General features: G+C 32.7%; 1 protein-coding gene and 4 non-coding genes across 5 annotated transcripts; all 5 read left to right on the forward strand.

Annotated features, from left to right (window-relative positions):
• Positions 1 to 6460: 6460 nt before the first annotated feature.
• LOC114723196 (U1 spliceosomal RNA) lies at positions 6461 to 6621 on the forward strand. Its single transcript, XR_003738215.1, has one exon. It is a non-coding gene; the product is annotated as a U1 spliceosomal RNA (small nuclear RNA).
• Positions 6622 to 10747: 4126 nt separating this feature from the next.
• LOC114723197 (U1 spliceosomal RNA) lies at positions 10748 to 10908 on the forward strand. The gene has a single exon (XR_003738216.1). It is a non-coding gene; the product is annotated as a U1 spliceosomal RNA (small nuclear RNA).
• Positions 10909 to 14027: 3119 nt separating this feature from the next.
• LOC114723195 (U1 spliceosomal RNA) lies at positions 14028 to 14188 on the forward strand. Its single transcript, XR_003738214.1, has one exon. It is a non-coding gene; the product is annotated as a U1 spliceosomal RNA (small nuclear RNA).
• A 4621-nt stretch (positions 14189 to 18809) lies between these two features.
• Positions 18810 to 18970, forward strand: LOC114723194 (U1 spliceosomal RNA). The gene has a single exon (XR_003738213.1). It is a non-coding gene; the product is annotated as a U1 spliceosomal RNA (small nuclear RNA).
• A 72-nt stretch (positions 18971 to 19042) lies between these two features.
• LOC114723146 (pentatricopeptide repeat-containing protein At1g11290, chloroplastic-like) lies at positions 19043 to 21536 on the forward strand. The gene is made up of 4 exons (XM_028909295.1): positions 19043 to 19051; positions 20317 to 20459; positions 20544 to 20659; positions 21035 to 21536. Exons 1-4 carry the CDS (start codon positions 19043 to 19045, stop codon positions 21277 to 21279), a joined length of 513 nt encoding a protein of 170 aa, XP_028765128.1. The 3' UTR covers positions 21280 to 21536.
• Positions 21537 to 22267: the final 731 nt, after the last annotated feature.

Raw genomic sequence — 22267 nt, forward strand, 5'->3', positions numbered from 1 at the left:
AATCTTTGCGAGCTAGTACCATGTGGTAGACAAAGAAAAGTGCTGGGCCCAACAGCACTGGGTCCCAGCACTGGTAAATTATGCAACACCGAAAAGGTGTTCCTGGATGCGTGATTTTTGATTTTTTTCAAAGACTGAACTGAGAGGGTTTTAAGATTAGCACTAAAATTGTTTTAAATAGTTTACGATGTAACAAGATTAGTTATTGCTATAACTCGACAAAAAGAAAAGAACTGAATTGTGAGCAAGCCATACTCAACGTAGATGAGTCTAAAAAAATCCTTGGTTTTGATATGAAAATAACACTGCGTTTATTGTAATGGAAATACTAGTTTTAACTATTATTCTAGTTTATTAATGTGGTGTATTTCGTAAAGCCATAATTTAGGTTCTGTAGATTTTCAAATCCTCTTACCAAGGACTGAAATTTTCTGTTTTTCAGGTGTCAGACTGTGCTGACTTGGGAACAAGCACCAAAAAATGCCGAGATGACATGAATAATGTGAAGGCTGGAGTCCCACCTTTTAAAGAAGAGAAGTTGTGGGGAGCAAGTGAGGTCGAAAAAGGAAAGGAAGTCTGGCAAAAAAAAAAAACAAAGAAAGAAAAAGGAAAGGAAGTCGTACTCAACAATGATGGTGTTACTCCTCCGGTCCCTAATATAAGACTCATTTAACTAATTTGATTAGATTAAAGAAGTTAGGTAAGTTGGTTAATTATAAAAAATATGACACATTTTTCCTAAAACACTACAATCATCTTTCTTAATACCTTATCTCCCTCTTTTACTTGATTATGGTTGAGAGAGTATCTATAGGGGTAATTTAGAGAAAATTGATAAATATGATAAATGGGTCTTATATTTAGGACCAAAACCAACTCAAGAATTAGATCTTATATTAAGGACCGGAGGAGTATTTCATAACCAACAACTCACACAAGGGAGTGAGTTTTAACCGAATCAAAAGTATAGAGACTGAGTTGTACTAAGTCATGTCTAGGGCTGAGTTGTATCACCTTGTTATTCTGGAAACCTTTAAAAAAAGGGAACTGTATAGGATTTGACTTTTTCTAAGGATTCGTTTGATGTGAGGGAAAATGAGAGGAAGAGAGGTGAAGAAAAATTTTAATAAGTTTGATTTAAAAAATTAAAAAGTGGAGTTAAAAACTTTTAATTAATTTTTATTACTCTTTTATATTATTATTTTCTTTTTACTAAAATTTTAAAACCCCATTTTTTTATTTTTTAAATAGAGTTTATTAAAAAAAATTTCCTTCTCTTTTCCATATCTCCCATACCAAATAGTACCTTCATAACCGTGCTTAATGACAGACAACTCTACAAAGGGAAGGGTCATAGGAACAGACGCGGCTTCTCTCCTTTTCCCTTACCATCCGCTGCCCTCCTCTGCCCGCAAAGCCGCGGCGTTTTGACTTTTGAGTGAAAAACGAGAGAGTGAGTGCTTTTCTATTTTAAAAAAAAAAAATCAGTGCTCTAAAATATTTTTTTTAGTATTATTAAGTATCCTAAATAAATTCTTAATACACTTACTGCTCTAAAATATTTTTCTAATAGTACTTAATATCTAACTCTCAGTGTCCTAAAATATTTTTTAATAGCATCCAGTATCCTAAATTTTTTTAAGTAATACCCATCATGTCAAAGTATTTCTCTAATAACACTCAATATCATAAATTAATTTTTAATATATCCAACACCCAAAAATATTTTTAATAACATTTAGTATCTTGAAGTAATTTGTCATATAATATTTTATGGTCACTAAAATTTAGCACAAGCTACTTGGTACTACTAAAAAAATACCGCAACATGTTGGATGTTACATAGGTGTTATTGAAAAAAAATATTTTAGCCTTCTAAGTGGACCAAAAATTATTTTACAATACTAAATGCTATTAAGAAATATCTTAGAATGCTGGGTGTTAAATATTAGGTGCTACTAAAAAATTATTTTACCTTGTTGAGTGTATTAACAATTAATTTAGGATAGGAAATGACACTGAAAAAAATATTTTAAGGTATTAGATTTTTTTTAAATTAAAAAAAAAAAAGCCTTCACCCTCCTTTGCTTTCACTCAAAACGGCGCAGTATCAAAGGTAAAGGAGGGCAGCGGATGGTAAGGGAAAAGGAGGGAAGCTGCGTCCAATATAATAGGGAACATGGTGTTATTTCATAACCAACAACGTACATGATTTTTTTTTTTTTACCAGCAACAACGTACATGATGCTGGGTGGTGCGTCTGCCTCAATAATGATGTTGGCTTTTGTATCCGGTGTCACAATTATCTCATGCGTATAAAAATAAAAGATTAAGGGTTAAAAATAAAAAGTTAAGAGTTAAAAATATTACTACTTCCGATCCTAATTATAAGATCTTGTTTATATACAAATGATGTTTCATAATTAAGATCGGAGTAGTAATAAACTTGTACCAAACCAAACACTATGTACTTTAATGCCCCTTCCTTTCTATTATTTTTGGTAATGAGGCCACAATATTTTTAATGAAACTAACAAAATATCTCAATTAAAAAAAGGAGATAATGATCAGAGACTATATACATTTTTTGTTTGGCGCAAGTTTATCGATTTTTTTTTTACCATTAACCTTTTTTTAATTTAGGATATTTTGATATTTTCATTAAAAATACTGTGAATCTTATTAACAAAAGTAACAAACATTAGGGTGTTTTAACGATGGTATTATTTTTGCATTCATTTTAAATTTGCATAGGTAGATCTGCATACAACAAAAGTATGTGATGTTTGGTGAATTTTTGATATAAATTTATAGGTATTTTTTATCATAACCCTAAAAAAATTAGAGATAATTGCTATAAAATTTCAACTAAGAAATATAATTACTAAAAAGTGCAACTTGTAATGACAAAATTTTGGAGTAGGAAATGGCAACTGTTCACTTGTTATTAATATTTATTGATAATTATTTTTTTGATCTCTATAATTCTCCAAAAAAATAAGTCACACAAGTTGTGGCTTTGTAAATATGGAATAATTGTAGTGGTTAATTTAAAAGCCATCGTTAATATCACGTTAAATGTTTCTTTATCATGCATAAATCACTAATTTTTCTTCCCCATTTTTGATAAATTTTTTATTTGGACAAATGTGCATGCGGTTTTCTCTGTCATGTCCTTGTTAATGTTATTACTTCTAGTCTTAATTATAAAATTTTATTGATACACTACAAATAAGGTTTTATAATTAAGACCGAAGGTAAAATTATTAAAATGCATATTGAAAGGCAAGAGGCACATGCCGTTTGAATTATGTGAAAGAAACGCCAACTCCAATTATTCTAGGATTCTCTAACCTAGTTACTTGTAAAGCGGGCTTCTTGCGCTTAGGGTCAGTGAAGTAGACAAATTAAAATCCTTTATAGGAGCTTTTTTCAACTTTAAATAAATAATTCATAGATAATAAATAATTAGTTAAAATTAATTATAAATAATAAATAGGTTAGAAATAGATTTTTATTTCCAAATATATTTTTTTAATAAATGAAAAAAAGGATAAAAAGAATGTATAGGGAAATATGATAAGCGAAAGATAATTAAGAGTAACATTAAAAAAATACATTAAATATTAAGACAGACACAAATTAAAACTTATAAAATGGATCATACCTTTCCTGAATTTAAGACTTATAAATAGAACTAGAAGGAGTATTTAGTACAATTGACCAATTAAAATTTAATTTTTATCAACTCTATTTTAAAATTTAATAAATTTTCAACCTCACTTTAATCTAATATACACTATACTTAATGAGAATTGAGGACAAACTTTACACAATAATAATTAAAAGGATTAATATAATTTTTGGTCCCTTAAGTTTGTCATTATTTTGGTTCTAGTCTTTTAAGTTTCAAACTATAGATTTTGGTTTATCGGGGGTAAAATGATCTAAATTTTTATTGGATTAGGAACCACTATTTTAGTTGAAAAGAAACTTGAATGACCAAAACCTATAATTTAAAATTTAAAGGACTAAACTTAAAATGAAAGCAAATCTGAAGAGCAAAAAATTATATTAACCCGAAAAATAAAATTATACATTCATATGAACAATTTGATAACACGACTTATAAATAAAAAAACCTTGTATTTTTATTTTATAAATAGAATTAGAAGAGTATATATTTTATTCCTTTAACTTCATTTAAAAAACACTTTCAATATGTTTCATCGGAATAAAAAAAACCTTAACTTAAAATTCAATAACTTTTCAAATTTACACATATTTAATAAGTATTTTCAAGAAAATAATAAAGTATAGAATAATAAATCAAGGATAAGATTTTGTATATTTGTATAATAAATTTAATGAGGTGTGTTATATTAATAAGAAAATATTCTCTGCCTATAAAAAGGATGATAAGATTAAAATGAGGCAATTATATTATATAATTCCAGATCCGCAATAGTCATAAAGGAGCTATCTTGCATGGTAAATGGTACATGCGGATCTACATTGATAACGGCTGAAAGCATAATTGATCAGCATCACGCATTTTCTCTCCAGTGAAAATGGAGAAGACAAGCTGAATTGAATAGAAGAAGAAACTAAAACTTGCAATAATTTCAAACTCCTCTACTATTTCATATTCAAGGAAAATGTTCACTTCGAGCTACGGCTTTCAATTGATCCTCCTGTTAGAGTTTTAGTTTGTGAGTGTGTCAAAAGAAGTCTCATATTACTTAAGATTGAGAAAACCTTAGTATTTACTAAGATGTGAGCTTGAGCTAATAAAATAGTTGAAAAGAAGAATCTTTAGAATCGACCGTTAGAGATGACCGTTGAAGCATTTATGTGTTTTTATTAGTCAGTTTTATTCTTTCATTAACCAGATTTAATAGCTTTAAAATGATTTAATTTACCTTAATTAATTGTTTTAAAACCGCTCTTTTAATTGTCATTAAAATAATATTTAATCAGCATTATGGCAGCCAACGGTCACATATTATCTGCCTATAAAAGGCAATGTGTGGTGTATGGTCAGTGGGCGTCAAGTTCTATCCCCGAGCTCAATCTCCCCCCTCTCTTTTCTCCTGAGTTTTAAATTTCTGCTGTTCTGTCACCTTACTCCACGCAAGAAGGGTTCGTTTAATCCTGGGGAGTGCCGCCTTTTATTCTAACCTATGTGGCGGAATAACTCTTAAGGACGGTGTCCTTGGACACGACTCGAATCATATTTTTATTATTTTGCAGGTGTTGCCAACACCTCCTTCATCACTGGCTCCACCCACTCTGCCTCAATTTTCTTTTTGTGTGTGCAGAAAACATTTGTAAAAGCTGATATTGTCTCGTGCATTGATCTTGATTTGTACCAGAAATCGGCTTTCGAGTTTTTTTCTTCTTTTGGTGAAAGAAAGGGGCAAAGCCCAAACCGTTACATGACAATTATTCTTCTATGAGTTTCAAATTCAGAAGCATCTAGTTTCACAAGGTCTTCTATCCAATCCGGTGGCGTGTCCCAAGTAAGTCTTCTCCTATTCATTTCATTGCTCAGAGTGGCGAGTTTATCCACAACCTGATTCCCTTCCTTGAAGACGTGTTTAAATTCGATTTGCCATTGAATCTTGAGAAGTTCCTTCTGCTTCTTTGAGATCAGGTAGTTTCCCTTCAGCTTTCGAGTTTTAAAGCTATCTAGTAGTTAGCACATTTTTGTTGGGCATTTGAATATAAGGATGAGTACATAAGATATATATAGTAGTATGATTATATTTAATTAATAATTATGTTTAATTAATAATCACTCATAATAACCTCTTAGTTATGATGGTTTTAGATTCAGAAGCATGAGTAGAAGAATCTTTGCAGGGTACTGTGAGGGGATGTTTGGGTAAAAACAAAACCATAATTTTAAAAGTGTTTTTATAGCATATGAAGTAAATATGTAAATGAGTTTACCTCGATTTACGAAAAAGTGTTTTTAAAAAGCACTTTTATGCTCATCTAAACACCCCCTAAACGAAAAAAGTGATGAGCCCAACGCCACAGGGCCTGGCACTGGTAAAATATGCAAAAACGAAAATGCACTCTTAGATATGTGGTTTTCGATGTTCCCAAAGACAGAATTGTGAATGAGCCATGCGCAACTTTGGACGAGTCTAATAAAATCTTTGGTTTTAATATGAAGATGACAGCAGTGCGTTTATTGTAATAGAAACACTATTTTTAACTACTTATTCTAGTTTTAACGAGTTGTATTTCACGAATCCTTAACTAGATCCTGTATATTTTCAAATCCTTTTGCCAAGAAGTAAAATTTGTGTCAAATCGTGTTAAGAACAGGGCACCAGAAAATGCCAAGATTGCGTGAAGAATATGAAGGTTAGAGTCCCACATCGGAGAGGAGAGAGGCGAGGGGGAGGAAGAGAGAGTATAAAACAAAAGGAAGGAGCACAATTGCAACATACTTACCTGGACGGGGTCAATGGGTGATCAATAAGGCCCATGGCCTAGGCCTGTGACCTCCATTGCACTACGGAGGGGCGCATGCCTAAGGTCTACCTAATTGGTGGAGCCTACGTCATAATTTGTGGCAGTGGGGGCCTGCGTTCGCGCGGCCCCTTCCCAACTCGAAATCCAAGATATAATGTAAAGAGGCCATAAGCAGGGGTAGTTCTGTTATTGGGCTTATCTATTTGGGGTACTTCAGTAGGGACCATTTAACTACTTTCTCAATCATTTTGGGCCTGCTTGTGGTTGACTCAGATGATGTAGGTCTGTGTTTATGCCGCTCTTTTTCTTACAGCCCAAAGATGTTCTCATTTCGAATTTTTCCAGATAAAAAATCATTTCTCAATTTTCAAATATTCTATCTTCCCATTTCCCGCATGTTTAGTTAAATACGTAGAACATAACGACTCAGTTGCATGTAAATTACATCACCTATTTTATTGTTGGCCTGAGCATATATACATCACTGGATTTAATTACCGTATGTTGGTCATTTTCACACCGTATTTTTATAAAATTTACAAAGTAGATCACAAAAAATCCGCGTAGCTCCCGACTTCCCTATATTTTGCCGTTTCATTGGTATTTTATTATACGTTTTTAAATTAAAAAGGTGAGGAATTAATTTATATACTTAGTTCATGATCCCTAAATTTTGCTTCCAGTCTTAACATGCCTGCTTGGCTAATTTATGTAGATTTTCATTAATGCACATCATGTTTGCTTCCATCGTGCAAGGTTAGGCGAAAGCTTCCAAGTTAGGCATTCTCCAAATGAAAACATGAGAGAATTTTCCTTTTTTTGGGGCAGCAAATATAGAATTTTCCTTTTGCATTTATTTAATAATGAAGATCAATTTCCATTGATTTAGGCAATTTTTAAGAATTGGAAATTTATTTTTTTCAAGCCTCAAAAAATTTGTCAGTAAAATTTCAATAATATCCATCTCCTTAGTTTCTGAACAAAAATCGCCCATATATATTCCGAGCATATTTATTTCTGTAGAAGATAATAATTAGAAAGCTCATAAGAAAATCATCAACCACAAATTAGTTTCCAAAACCTGATCATCCATACCCTTCAATTTACTATAAATATGCATAAGATGAACCGAACTGACAATATTTTATTGCCACATATTACCTCCAGTCCTTAATATAAGACTCCGTTTGACTTTTTGTTTGGTCCTAATTATAAGACCCCAATCCATTTTGTCTCTCATATTTATGCATTTTTTTTTCAAGATAGTCCTTCTAATAATGATAGTTCTAGCCAATACACTTAATTAACAAGGATATTTTAGTAATGACAACACTTATTTATTACAAATAACTAACTTAACTTACTTCTTTAATCTCCTCAAATTAGTCAACTGGGTCTTATAATTAGGACCGGAAGTAGTATATTTTATTTCATAAATCTTCAGACATAAGAAACCATGGAAAAGGTTTCCTACAAGCTAGCTCTCCTGCTTGCCCTTCTTGCTGCAACTGCGTGTCTTGGTAATGTCATATCACTCGCTTAGTTTCTCTTTTATATATGGTTAATATGATCTTTTAACTTACTAAAATTTTATCTCATTTTAATTTTGACTCCTCAAATTTGACACAAGTGATTTTAATCTTGAAATTTGCACGTAAGGATTTTTGGCCCCTAATACAATGTTTTTGGTTTGCCTAATACCACTCGGACGAAAGATGGTACGAAACCAAGTGTGTTTATGTACAGTTATGATTTAATAAATTTAATTTAATTATTTTTGGGGAAATGAATGGGCAGGGCTTTCGACAGGAGAAGGAAATAATAATAATAATAATAATAATAATAATAATAATGGAGAAGGCATTGGTGGAGTTTTAGCAGAGAAATGCACAGGGGCTGGCGATTGCAGGACATTTAATACTGTGTCAAGAGCCTTGTACTAGTGTTGCGTGCAGAGGTGGCAAGTGTGTTTGTATTTGTAGCCAAACCAAAATATAATTACTTGCAGCTTCATCATCTATTTCAAGTGTTATTGCCAATCTGTTTGTGCCTGCCTTGGCACCTAAATAAAACTACCAGTTCAATCCAATAAAATCTTTGCTTCTCTCTCTCTATATATATACAATTTTTTTTTGGTAAGTGTGTGTATGTATGATTGTTAATTTGTGAGACTTGGATTTGAATCATGTTTTGACTCATTTTAATGTTAAATAACTTTGTTTACACCAAGTAATCGTTACTAGTCTCAATGATGTAATAATCTTCATTTTTTCCGGATTTAAGGCTATGTTTGGATTTATTAGAATTATAGAAATGACATACATGCCACTGTCTTTGGTCCTAATTACAAGAACTAGTTGACTAATTTGATGAGATTAAGAAAATAAGTTAAGTTAGTTATTTGTAATAACTGTGTTATCTTTCCTAAGATATCTTTACTAATCAAGTATATTGACTAAAACCATTATTGTTAGAATGACTAATTTGAAAAAAAAAATGTATAAATATGAGAGACAAAGTAGATTAGGATCTTATATTTAAGATCAAAATAAAAATAAAATAAGATCTTATATTAAGAACCGGAAGTAATATCATATGAATGCCGTCCGCACAAGGTAGTGAAGTGCCCTCGTGGCAAGCCCTGTCACAGTGAATGAACGCATTCACCCACGTTAAGATTTCAAAAACTAATTACTATTATTCCCGATCCTCAATACAAAATCTCATTTGACTTTTATTTTTTTTATATTTATTTATTTATTTTAAGATAATTCTTATAATAATAGTTCTAGTCAATACACGTGATTAATAAGGACACTTTAAGAAAAACAATACCTGTTTATTATAAATAACTAACTTAAATAATTTCGAGCTAGTTGACTAATTTGAGGATATTAAAAAATTAGTTAAGTGGGTTGTTTATAATAAATAGGTGGTCTCTCCAAAAATATCCTTGCTAATCATGTGTATTAGCTAGAATTACTATTTAATAATATATTTAACATCTGCAACTGCTACAAGAATTACTTTGAGAAATAATAAATAAATATAATAGATAAAGTAGATTAGAATTTTATATTTATAACCAAATTGAATATCAAACTACCTCTTATATTATAGATCGGATGTAATATAATGTAGTATTAATATTCCTTTAACATGTCATTAAAGCTATGTTTTGGTTTTCATGCATACGCATGCAATCACGAGTTCAATCAACTCGCTGGTTCTGAGTTGTTCACAGAACATTCATTGGTGTCTTCTTATTTCTTGTCAGTTAATTTTAAAAAGATCAATATGAAATTTACATATGTGTGGATTTTGTCGCCAAAAAATAATTGGAATTTAATTAAGAATTGGTTTATTTGGTTTTCACTCGCTAATGACTTGTGTAATAATTAGTCCCCGTCAGATAACGAAGCCAACGAAAATAAATTATAATAAGCGCAGCAAAATATAAATCCTATCCTTCATCCCAATGGCAAATTGGCAATCGTTTTAACCATTGATGCTTAAACTGTTAACACGTCAAAATGCTACATATTATTACTAAAATTAATTCCTCAGATAATGAGAGGATTTTGATATTACCTTGATCTTTAATACGAGAGTTAATTAACTAATTTAAATATATTAAAGAAGTTTACTAAGTTAGCTATTTATATTCTCTAAAACACTCTTGCCAATCATGAACATTAGTCAGACCCACCATTTGATTAAACATTTAACATGTATAGCTATTATAAGAATTATTTTGAGAAAAAAGAATAAATATAAGTAATAAAGTGAATCAGAATCTTATATTTAAGATTAAATTAAAAGTCAAACTACTTCTTAACATTCTTAACGTCGTATCACATGTGATGCATATTTTTCCAATTCATTTTTTTTATCAATAATAATCTCATCACATCGCATTTCATGAACTGAAACTTGTACACCAATATATTCAAATGTAGAAGTAGTGATATCTCTTGCGATACTCTGCAAATGAATATATAATGTTTGGAAGAAAACTAAAGCGAATGTAATAACCGCCACAGAAATAAAAGAACATACACAGTTTAAATTACTTTTCTTAGCTAATATATATAATTTTCAGCTAGTGCAAAGCAGGAGAAATGCCCAGATGAGACGGATCTATTAGCTAGGAAGGAATTAAAGTTTCTGCAATTTTCCGCCAGTCCCACATCGGGAAATGTGAAGTGGGAGAGCGGAAGAGAGGGTATAAAATGAAGGGAACGGGCAATGTTACAACATACTTACCTGGACGGGGTCGATGGGTGATCATGAAGGCCCATGGCCTAGGCGTGTGACTTCCATTGCACTCCGGAGGGGCGCACGCCTAAGGTCTACCTAATAGGTGGAGCCTACGTCATAATTTGTGGTAGTGGGGGCCTGCGTTCGCGCGGCCCCTGCCCATTACAAAACTCAATGATTTTTTTCTGTTGGCACATTCAAATTTTTTGGGCCATCTTTTGTACGAGATTTTCAGCCCAAAGCGTGTCGGTCTGAGCTTGCGCTACACGTACGTTGTGGGCGGGGGAGGTGTTGCCATTTCGAATTTTTCCAGGTAATTCAAGAAGTTTAAATGTACTTGGGGATAAAAATGAGAAAAATAAAAATATTATTTTGGATTTATATAAAATAACATTAAAAAAATCTGTTTATACAAATTAATTACTAATAATCTCTCAGAGATGTGTTGAGCACCTTTTTAGATTTCGCAAATTGTAAAAGCATTTTCCAATATTCAGTTATTCTGTTTCCATTTTCCAGCATGTTTAGTAGTCACTTACTTCAAATTTCTACATTACGTACTTACGTAGAACGTGATGACTTAGTGGCAACTTAATTACGCGCATCACTGATTCTGTTATGTCTGAACATACATCACTGAATTTAATTGCATCATTTTGGTCATTTTTTTCACGGTATTTTACAGAGTTTATAAAAAAAGATGGCTAAAAATCCAAGTATTTCTGCCCTTTCCTATTCTATGCCCATTTTTTCCCCTCCTGATCAGATCCAATTTATTACTATGTTTTGCTATTAAAATTTATTTCTTTAAGGGTCAAGATTTGCAATTAAAATTTCAATAATATACATCTCCTTGATTTCTTAACAAACATTGGCATTAAGTATTTGAATGAATGTTCCAAAAATATGTTCTCTACAAGATAACGATTAAGGAAGTTCAGATTAGAAATCATGAATCAAAAATCATTTTCCATAACCCTGGGCCAAAACATTTATTATCCATACCCTTGAATTGAGTATAAATGTGAGTAAGACGAGCCGAACAGATCATACCGAAGGAAGCAGAGCCAGTAGTTCTGTTGGCACATACATCTCTTTTATTTCTAAATTCTGAGAAATAAGGAATCATGGAAAATACTTCTTACAAGCTAGCTCTCATGCTTGCCCTTCTTGCTGCATCTGCGTGTCTTGGTAAATATCATATCGCTCTCTTATATTAACATCAAGTTCCTTATATATATATATTGCTAATTTAATGAGTTTATTTTTTTTTTTTGGGGAAAAATGAATGGTCAGGGGTTTCGAGAGTAGAAGGAAATAGTAAGAAGAATGGAGAAGGCATTGGTGGAATTTTAGCACAGAAGTGCAGCGTGTTTGGGGATTGCATCCATTTAGTGTGCCAAGAGCCTTGTATTCAAGTTGCGTGCTGGAATGGCGAGTGTGTTTGCACCTGTGGCCCTGCTGACCACCCCAAATTTCACCTCTCTTAATTTACTCTTTCTGCCTCCTGCCTTCTAATTAATAATTAACTGGCACCTAAATAAAGTACCATTTCTATCAAATAAAACCTTTGCTTCCTATTATTATCTCTCTCTCTATATATAATTTGCATTTGCGAGACACTTTTGAACCGTGCTTCCACTCATTTTCATGTTAGATAGATGACATTGTTTACACACAGTGATTATTACTGGCGTCAGTCATGTTATAATCTTCATTTTTTTCCGATTTCCCAAGTTATAAAATCATGTTTTCACACAACCTAAAATTTATAGATTATTTGTACTGCTGGTAGATGAAAGCTACGTTTAGATTGGGCAAAAAAATAAGAGGAAAATAGCAGAGAACGAATACTAGCACGACACAGTCATACCTCACACGTGATTAGGACAACTTGATATGATAGATATCATCTTGTACACACACACACACACATAAAGCTAAGACATTCTGAATCGAAAAGCAAGAAGAAGCAAAACTTTCCAAGATTAATTTTCTTCACATCACCACAATTTTGCTACTTCCTTCAAGGTAGATTTCCTGGTTCTGCTTGTTGGTACGCATAACTGTCCCCGATCTCATTCCGTCCTGCTATATAGCACTCTCACTGTGAATGAATTCGCCCTCATTAACTCCAAACCTTTCTATATTATTGATTTGCCGTTAAAATGTCATTACAACCATGTTTTGGGTTGATGTGTACATATATTTAATTACGCGTTCCCCGAACTCGCCGGTTCTAATGGGTTGTTCACACAGGAACAGGATTCGTGTCTTTTCATTTCCTGCCAGTCATTTTAAGAAGATAAATATGAAATTTGCATGTATGTAGAATTCTTCACTAAAAAATAAGTGAAATATTATGATAATTCAAATGCAACTCATGAATTAAGTGGAAAAGATTTGGATTTGGTTTTCGCTCGCTAGTGACTTGAGAATTTTGCCCCTACCAGATGATGAAGCTAACGAAAATAAACCATAATAAACGCAACAAATAGTAATCCTATCCTTCATCCCAGCGGCAATCATTTTAACCTTTGATGCTTAAACTGTTAATATGTCAAAATACTACTGATTCCTCCAGTAGCAAGCAGGGGTACATAATTAGATGATGTTTGATATCACATATGATGCAATTTCTTTTAAAACTTTCAATACATTTTTTTCCCCAATTATTAGGTATGCAATAATCTCACATTTCACGAACTGAAATTTGCTCTGCAATTTATTAAACTGTAAAAGTAGGGATATCTCTTGCCATACTTTCCAGAAGAATGGCGCGCAGTGTGAGCTGAAGGAATATGCCAATGTTTGGAAGAAAATAGAAGCACAAGTAATAACCAACACAAAAATAAAAGAACATGTACAGTTTTCACTACCTCCCTTAGCTTTATAAATGCCAATTTATTTTTATATTTGAGAAAGTGATAGTTAAATTCATGCAATTTTCGGCTAGTGCAACACCCTGTCCGCTAGCAAAGCAGGAGAAAATGACCGGATGCTAGGGATAGATTAACTAAGAGGGTGTTTGACATTTGAACAAAATGCTTCTAAAAAATATTTTTCTGTAAATCAAAACAAACTTTTCACATATTTTCATATAATATAAAATTACTTTTAAACTCATCATCTGTGTTCCATCCAAGTACCTTTAGGTGCAGGAAGGAAGTCAGGCTGAATATATTGCATCACCGCAGTGAGAGTCCCACATTGGAAAGATGGAAAGCAGGAGAGAGGAAGAGAGAGTATAAAAGGAAGGGAAGGGGCACAATTGCAACATACTTACCTGGACGGGGTCAATGGGTGATCATGAAGGCCCATGGCCTAGGCCTGTGACCTCCATTGCACTACGGAGGGGCGCATGCCTAAGGTCTACCTAATTGGTGGAGCCTACGTCATAATTTGTGGCAGTGGGGGCCTGCGTTCGCGCGGCCCCTTCCCGATACAAAGTTCAATTATTACTTGCGGGTACATTGGTCCATTTGAAGATGTTTCGGATCGGAAGTTTGCATAAATGGGCTGGGTTTGTTTGTTTGTATTTTTTTCGTACTTTGTGCCCAACGTAACCCTTTGCGCCGTCCTTTTTGCTGCAGCTCGCAGATGTTCTCATTTCCATTTTTCCACATAACTTTAGAAGTTGGAGGCTAACCCAAGGTAATTCATTTATAATAATAATAATAATTTTCTATAAAAGTCGTGTACTTTCAAACAAAAAAATATTTTAACATAAGTATTTAATGTTGTCCTATATATTTTATGCATTTTATATTATTTCATAAAAACTAATTTTTACGTAATTTTTGATATATTAAGATTAAATCAAAACTCCCAGATTTTGAGATTGAATAATCTTGAACTATTCCCATGAAAAATATTAAATTACGTGCAAATCATTTTATTTTTAATTTTATTATTTTTTTGTTCTCCTTGTGATTATGACTTTCAAGTATCATTTTATCCAGTAACGAAATCTAGAATATGATGAATGGGGGCCAAATTGCAAACAAAACATCCAGTGAATAATATAATATTTACGTAGTTTTTTTGTGCCAGCAATATTTACGTAGTTTCTGAATTATTAAAATCTAATGCATCAATCAATTACACAAAAAAATATAATTCATTAAATACTATGATTTATTTTCTAAGTAAGAAAATATTACCGAATCCAAATCTTTGTCCATAATTCACTTGCTACCATGTATTTAAGACGAAGCTCAAGTGAACAAGAAGCGCAAACAATTCTCTTGACACATATCTTCACAAATTCTCAGAACAAAGAAATTATGGCAAAAATTTCTTTCACATCAGCTCTCTTTCTTGTTCTCCTTGCCACATCTGCATTTTCCGGTGAATGTCATTTTCTTTTGGAGATGATAAACATGTTATATATGGATTTTGACCACCGTTTGTGGCTGAGCTTGTGTATAATATAAATTGTTATTAATTTTACATTTCATATTGATTGATATATTGATATGGATATTGTTGTTATATATTCTTTCAGTTTTAAATATAATACCCATTTTATAAAATAAGCCTTATATTTAGAACCGGATGCAGTTTTTTTTCCTGTTGGTTGTCAGTTAATCATGTAATATATCATATATTTTAAAAAACAAAACTGATGCTTGTATACTTCACAAGATTTGAAATAATTTGGGCAATTCACGGCTTCTTGTGAACATTGTGACTCTCTATATGTTTCCACATTTTAAATTTGATCATAGTTTGATGGCTACAATTAAACTTGATTAAACTTCACTAAAAGATACCAACAATTTACTGGCATGACATAATTTTATCTAAAATAAATGTGCGGGCTGAGACGGGCACTTGCCCACGCGAAAGGGAAAAATTCTATATGATACCCCTAGTAAAATCACTTCTAACGCCTCAATTTCTCAGCAAGAAAGTTTCACTCGTGCCTTAAAAAATTTATATTTTTTGCCATTTAAAAATTATCATCTCAAAATATGTGTATAATTTTCTCTTACATGAATTGTAAAAAAAAATTGGTAAAATTTATAAAGTATAATAATGATATATCTTGAATTTTTTTTTACTATTTCATAAAAGAAGATCATTTTTTTACTTCTTTGGCGATATTTTAAATTTGTCATAAAATAGACAGAGAAAAAAACTTCTTTGAGTGTTTATATTGAAAATTGGGAAATGACAAATAAAGACCCTTTGAATCACTAAAATTACACATAGGTCACTTGAAGAAGTAAAATTACCATGAAAGACCCAATCTCATATTGCAAATATGAAATCTTGACGAAATGTTTGAAATGTTTCTTAGTCAAGTTGTGATTTGATCTACTGAAATTGTTATTCGTTAAAGTAAGCTTGTTATTTCCCATAGTCAACTTATCATTTGGCATACCTTCAATCAAGTTGTAATTTGGTCTATTAAATTTGTTATTCGCTAAAGTGAATTTGTCATTTGGTTGAGGGACATTTCAAACATTTTATCAAGATTTCATATTTACAATATGAGATTGGATCCTTTATGGTAATTTTGCTTATTCAGGTGATCTCGATGTAATTTTGATAATCCAGGGTCTTTATTTGTGATTTTTTCTTAAAAATGTGATGAAAAAGAATTTCACCGGGTACCATAACAAAGAAATAATTAAATTTATACAGTAAAAATAAAAGAGTACAAATTCTAATAGTTGATACTTATTTTAACCCTTTTACTATATATAGATATATATATATATATATATATATTGCTTACATTAAGCTAGTTTTATTCTTTTACATTGTTGCATGTGTGTTTTTTTTTTCAAAAAAAATATTTATATTAGGTGTGAATTGTGCTCTCCAGTAACTAATATCTTTTCGGTTCTAAATATAAAACTTATTTTATAATGTAAAATTAGTTTTGTACTACAAAATGAATTTTATATTTAGGACCGAAAGAGTAATACCATTGTGTGCAGCAATTTCACAACGTACTCAGATAGCGATTGTAGTCCGCCGGTGAGCGTATGTGACAATGGGAAGGCTGTGTGTTTGGATAGAATGTGCGTTTGTCTTGGAAATAACTCTCACCGTTTTGGGCAGAAGGCCACAACTACATCGGGGGAAAAAAAAAAAACCTCTAAATCTAATTAATCCCAACTTAATTCCCTACCACGTAACAATGTTCTACAGAACCTTGAACTGCGTGATAAATCATAATTGGTGTTTAAACTTTGATCCCAATTAATATTTTAGCTTGATATTACTACCTTCGGTCTTAATTATAAAAGCTAGTTGGCTAATTTGAGGAGATTAAGAAAATAAATTATGTTAGTTCTTTGTAATAAATATGTGTTATTTTTTCTAAAATATCTTTGTTAATCAAGTTTATTGATTAGAATTACCATTATTAGATGGACTATCTTAAAAAAATGCATCAATATAAGAAATAAAATGGATTGGAGTTTTATAATTAGGAGTAAAATAAAAGACAAACGAGACTTATATTAAGACTTTAGCTTGATATTACTACCTTCGGTCCTAATTATAAAAGCTAGTTGGCTAATTTGAGGAGATTAAGAAAATAAATTATGTTAATTCTTTGTAATAAATATGTGTTATTTTTTCTAAAATATCTTTGTTAATCAAATTAATTGGTTAGAATTACCATTATTAGATGGACTATCTTAAAAAAATGTATCAATATAAGAAATAAAATGGATTGGGGTTTTATAATTAGGAATAAAATAAAAGGCAAACGAGACTTATATCAAGGACCAGAGGTAGTATATTGTTTTAGATCATTTCACACGTTTTCCAAATTTCTCCCACATCCCTTCAATTTTTATTTTTTATTTTTGCCAACGGGAAGGAAAATTTCATTATATGAAAAGAAATACAACCACTAATGCAGACTTTGAAAGACCAGAGACTGAACTAAAGACCAATAACATATAACTAGCAAAAGGACGACAAATATAGACTCAAACCAATAAGGCCAAAAGAAACCTACATCTTGAAGGATGAAGGTGAATAGGTCAGCTTTTATTCTGCCATGATCAAAAGAAAAAATATAGAACAAGCTTTGTTGAGCAGCAGAGGGTGATTGTTCAAAGACAAGCTCTAAAGAGCTCACTTTTTTTAGTGCCAAGGTTGCGAAACCAAATACAGCACCAAATATTCCTCCAAAAACAGAGAGGTAAAAAAACATCTTGAGATCGCGAACAACCTCAAGAGACGCACTGATCTTGGTAAAATACAGCCAATACCAACCTTCATTAACGATAGCAAACCACAAAGAAACGAAAAAACATAAACCAAAAGACTCCCACAAGCACAAAACAAGAAGAAAAGTGTACTCCTAATAACTAACAGGGGCAACCAAGACTCCATAAACTCTGCCGAAGGTCCCCCCAACCCTAGCAGAACCAGACAAAATCCCTCATGCAGCAAAGGGGTTGGAGGCCAACTACCAAGATTCATGAAAAGAGAAGCCAAGGAACTTTCCAGAACCACGGAGCTCCCTAAAAAACCTTCCTTTAATCCCATCTGTCCACCCAGGTGAACAAACTTCAACGCTCTAGCCAATCGACTTGAGATCTCAGTTGCCATAAGCTTTGCGTACAAACTTCCAGTACCATTGAATCGATCCACGATCACCATCCTCCTTTTGCCCCCACAAAACTTTAGGGATGAGCAAGCGAAACCCCCAAGTTGCCATCAGAAACCTCCACTATGGAGAGAAAATGAAGCCGCGGCTTCAACAAGCCTAGGAAAGGGAAGGATAGGGAGGACGGAGTCACTTTCTAGATCCCTTCAAATCTCTTGGTAGTCATTGAAATTTTGAAAACTTGTATATAATATTCCTAGTGAGATTTGTAAAATTCCTTGCCATGTCTTGAAAGTATTCTGACAATTCTCAGGTACTCAAGCTTCTGAAATGAAAGGTCAACCTCCATACTACCCTCTCTCTCTCTACACGCACACACACACATTCATCGACGTGGTGAGAGTCCCACATTGGAAAGATTGGAAGTGGGGGCGAGGGAGAGATAGTATAAAAAGAAGGAAAGGGGCACCGTTGCAACATACTTACCTGGACGGGGTCAATGGGCGATCATCAAGGCCCATGGCCTAGGCGTGTGACCTCCATTGCACTTCGGAGGGGTGCAAGCCTAAGGTCTACCTAAGCGGTGGAGCCTACGTCATAATTTGTGGCAGTTGGGGCCTGCGTTCGCGCGGCCCCTTTCAATGCGAATCCCAATTATTTTTGGTTCTTTGAAAGTTCACTTAAAGTATTTGGTATCATAAGATCGATTAAATGTTCTGGGTTTGCCTTTGCCCACTAATCGGTTGGCACAAATCATCCGCGCACGTTGTCCTTTTCTTAAGGTGTTCTCATTTGTAATTTTTCCAGATGAACATAGAAGTCGAAGGCCACCCCAAAATAATTCTTTTGTACGACCAAAAAAAAATCATTTAGAAATAAGCGAGAATAAATTATTTAATGTTATAAATTTCATTATAAAACTAGTGAACATGAGAATAACATGATAAGATCCAAAGAAAACTTTTAAGAGAGGATAAATAGGGAGCCTTGTTTCTCATTTGCATTGAGTAATATATATGACAAGTATTAGGGACGGGTCTAAATACCAACGCATCAGTTACATCGTATCCATACCAACATAATGACGTGCATTTCTCAAAATCAAATATTCATTGTCCGTCTATTTTTTGTTGCAATTTGGCTCCGTTCATCATATCCTTGATTTCTTCAATGGATAAAGTGATGCATGGAAGTCATAATTAGATTCCTTGAATTTTAGGAGATCAGGAACATCCAGTGAATATGATAACATTTACGTAGTTTCCGAATTATTAAAAAAATCTAATGCATCGATCATTCACAACAACAACAAAAATCCAATTCATTAAATACTATGATTTATCTCTTCAATTAGAAAATATTACCAATACCAAATCCAAATCTTTATCCATAATTCACTTGTATTTAAGAGATGAGCTCTAGTGAACAAGAAGACCAAACAATTCTCTTGACGTGGTGTCTTCACAAATTCTCAGATCAGAACAGAGAAATCATGGGAACATTTTCTTTCACATCAACTCTCTTTCTTGTTCTTCTTGCCACATCTGCCTTTTGCGGTAAATACCAATTTCCCTTGTAAATGCTAAACGCATATTATTATATAAATTGTGAGCATCGTTTGTGACTTAGCAGGTTGTGTATAATACAAACTGTTCTGAACTTTTCATTTTATATTGAATGATATATTCATAGAAATATTGAACCTGTTTGTTTACCTATTTTGAAAACAGTTTTTTGTTTTTAAAAACAACAGCATAAAAAATCTTGTTTGGCAAGTTATTTTTAGTCTACTGTTTTTAAAAATGAAAAAGTAAAAAATTTGTTTTGAAAAACTAAAAACAGAAGACAATTTTTTAATTTTTTGTTCTGAACTTCCTAATTTCTTGTTTCAAAAAATGGGGCACGGCCTTTCTTCTTGATCGAACACTTTTCTTTGCTTGACGGCTTGAAGATTCATCCTTCAGTGTTCATGGCCCGTTCTCTAGTCTCAGTGCTCGCCATCTCCTCACTTCATTGATGTCCCCAGCACCCTCGTATCCTTACTCCTCTCTCCCTCATTGCTGCTTCCTCACTCCCCCAACATTTCTAGTCCCCAATCTCTCCTTCCTCCCTTTTCAATCCTCAATTGGTGAGGCCTCAATCTATACTCTCTCTCCCTTTGACTGATTAATTTAGCTGATTTTTCAACTGAAATTTAATTTGTACCATTTAGTGGGTCTTCGTGTATACAATTTAGTGGGCAAGGGCAGCGGCTTTGGTGGTTCCATTTGATAGAACTACGAAGTTATGCAAAAAAGAGAGGCTTTCTTTACTTTGAGTTCAATTCAGGTATGGTACCATGCTTCTTCCGCAACGTTGAAAACTTCCTTTAACGTTGCTCTCCTCTGTCTTGGTCCTTTTATGAATGATAGTTCGATGTGCCCTGTTGTTTTATCTAATTAGTATATTATTCATTTCGTTAAAATGTTGTACTTAGAGATTAAACTTGAATGTCGCTTTTTATTACTTGCTCAGGTGGGGCTTGGACATGAAGGAGCTCATCTTCATGGGAGAGAGTTTTGAAATTGGCTCTTGAAAATGATGGATTTATTCATAGTTGACTGGTATATATGTATGCGAATAGTGGGCTCTTGAGTGAAGCGAGGAGAGTGTTTGATGGTCTCTTTGAATTTGATGTTATAATTTGGAACTCATTGATCATAGGTCTTTCTAAATGCAGGGAAATTGAAGAGGCCAAGAACCTGTTTGATGAAATGCTTACAAGAGCTCCTGTCACATGGAATTCTATGATTAGCGGGTCTGTAAGAAACAGGAAACTAATGGAGACATTATTAGAGCTTTTTCACAGGATGCAGGAAGAAGGGGTTGAGCCTCGTGAGTTTATAATGGTAAGCTTGTTGAATGCTTGTGCTCATGGGCTTACTTCAACAAGGGAAATGGATTCATGATTGTATAAGAATGACTTTGAGTTTAACGTTAATGTTGTGACAGCAATAATTGACATATATTGCTAATGTGGATCTATTGAAAATGCTCTCTCCACATGTTTGAGGAGTGTCCTAGGAAAGGGTTATCATGTTGGCAGGAGCTCCATTATTATAGGGCTAGCCATGAATGGTCTTGAAAGAGAAGCAGTTGAGTTCTTCTTTGAACTTGAATCTTCCTCAAGTTTAAAGCCAGATTACGTAAGTTCCGTCGGTGTGTTTGACAACTTGTAGACATCTAGGCAAAGTTGATAAAGCTAGGGACTATTTAATGATGGATAAATATACGATCTACTAACAATTTACCAGTACTATGACACAATTTATGTGCTTTTATTTTTAGCTGTAGAATGATTGTGCAGGCATTTCAATTGGGCAAGAATTTCCATGCTTCCTTTTTTTGTCCACAAGGTACATGTATCCTCTTATGAAACATAATCATGTTCGAAACATTGTCAAACATTAAATGTATTCACATTTTTTAGGGGAGAAGAATGTCTCCACTAACTTTTCTTTTCACTTAATTTCTCCATCATTAGATTAACTTCTAGTGGCTGAGATTTAAAATTCGGTAAAAATATTATTATAATATTAAATATAATAAAAATTTATGATATTAAACTACTTATATCAAATTTTAACCCTTAACAATATAAATTTATTTATATACTCCTCCGATCCTTAATATAAGACCCATTTAACTAATTTGATTAGATTAAGAAAGTTAGATAAGTTAGTTAATTATAAGAAATATGACATGTTTTTCCTAAAATACCATAATCATCTTTCTTAATACCTTCTCTCCCTCTTCTACTTGACTATGGTTGAGGGAGTATCTATAGGGGTAATTTAGAGAAAATTGATAAATATGAGAAATGGTTCTTATATTTAGAACCAAAACCAACTCAACAATTGGATCCTACATTAAAAACCGGAGGAGTATTTTTTATTA

This window comes from Neltuma alba, unplaced genomic scaffold (assembly GCF_004799145.2).
Source record: "Neltuma alba isolate B1F8T4 unplaced genomic scaffold, ASM479914v2 tig00012124_pilon, whole genome shotgun sequence".
Lineage (NCBI taxonomy): Eukaryota > Viridiplantae > Streptophyta > Magnoliopsida > Fabales > Fabaceae > Neltuma > Neltuma alba.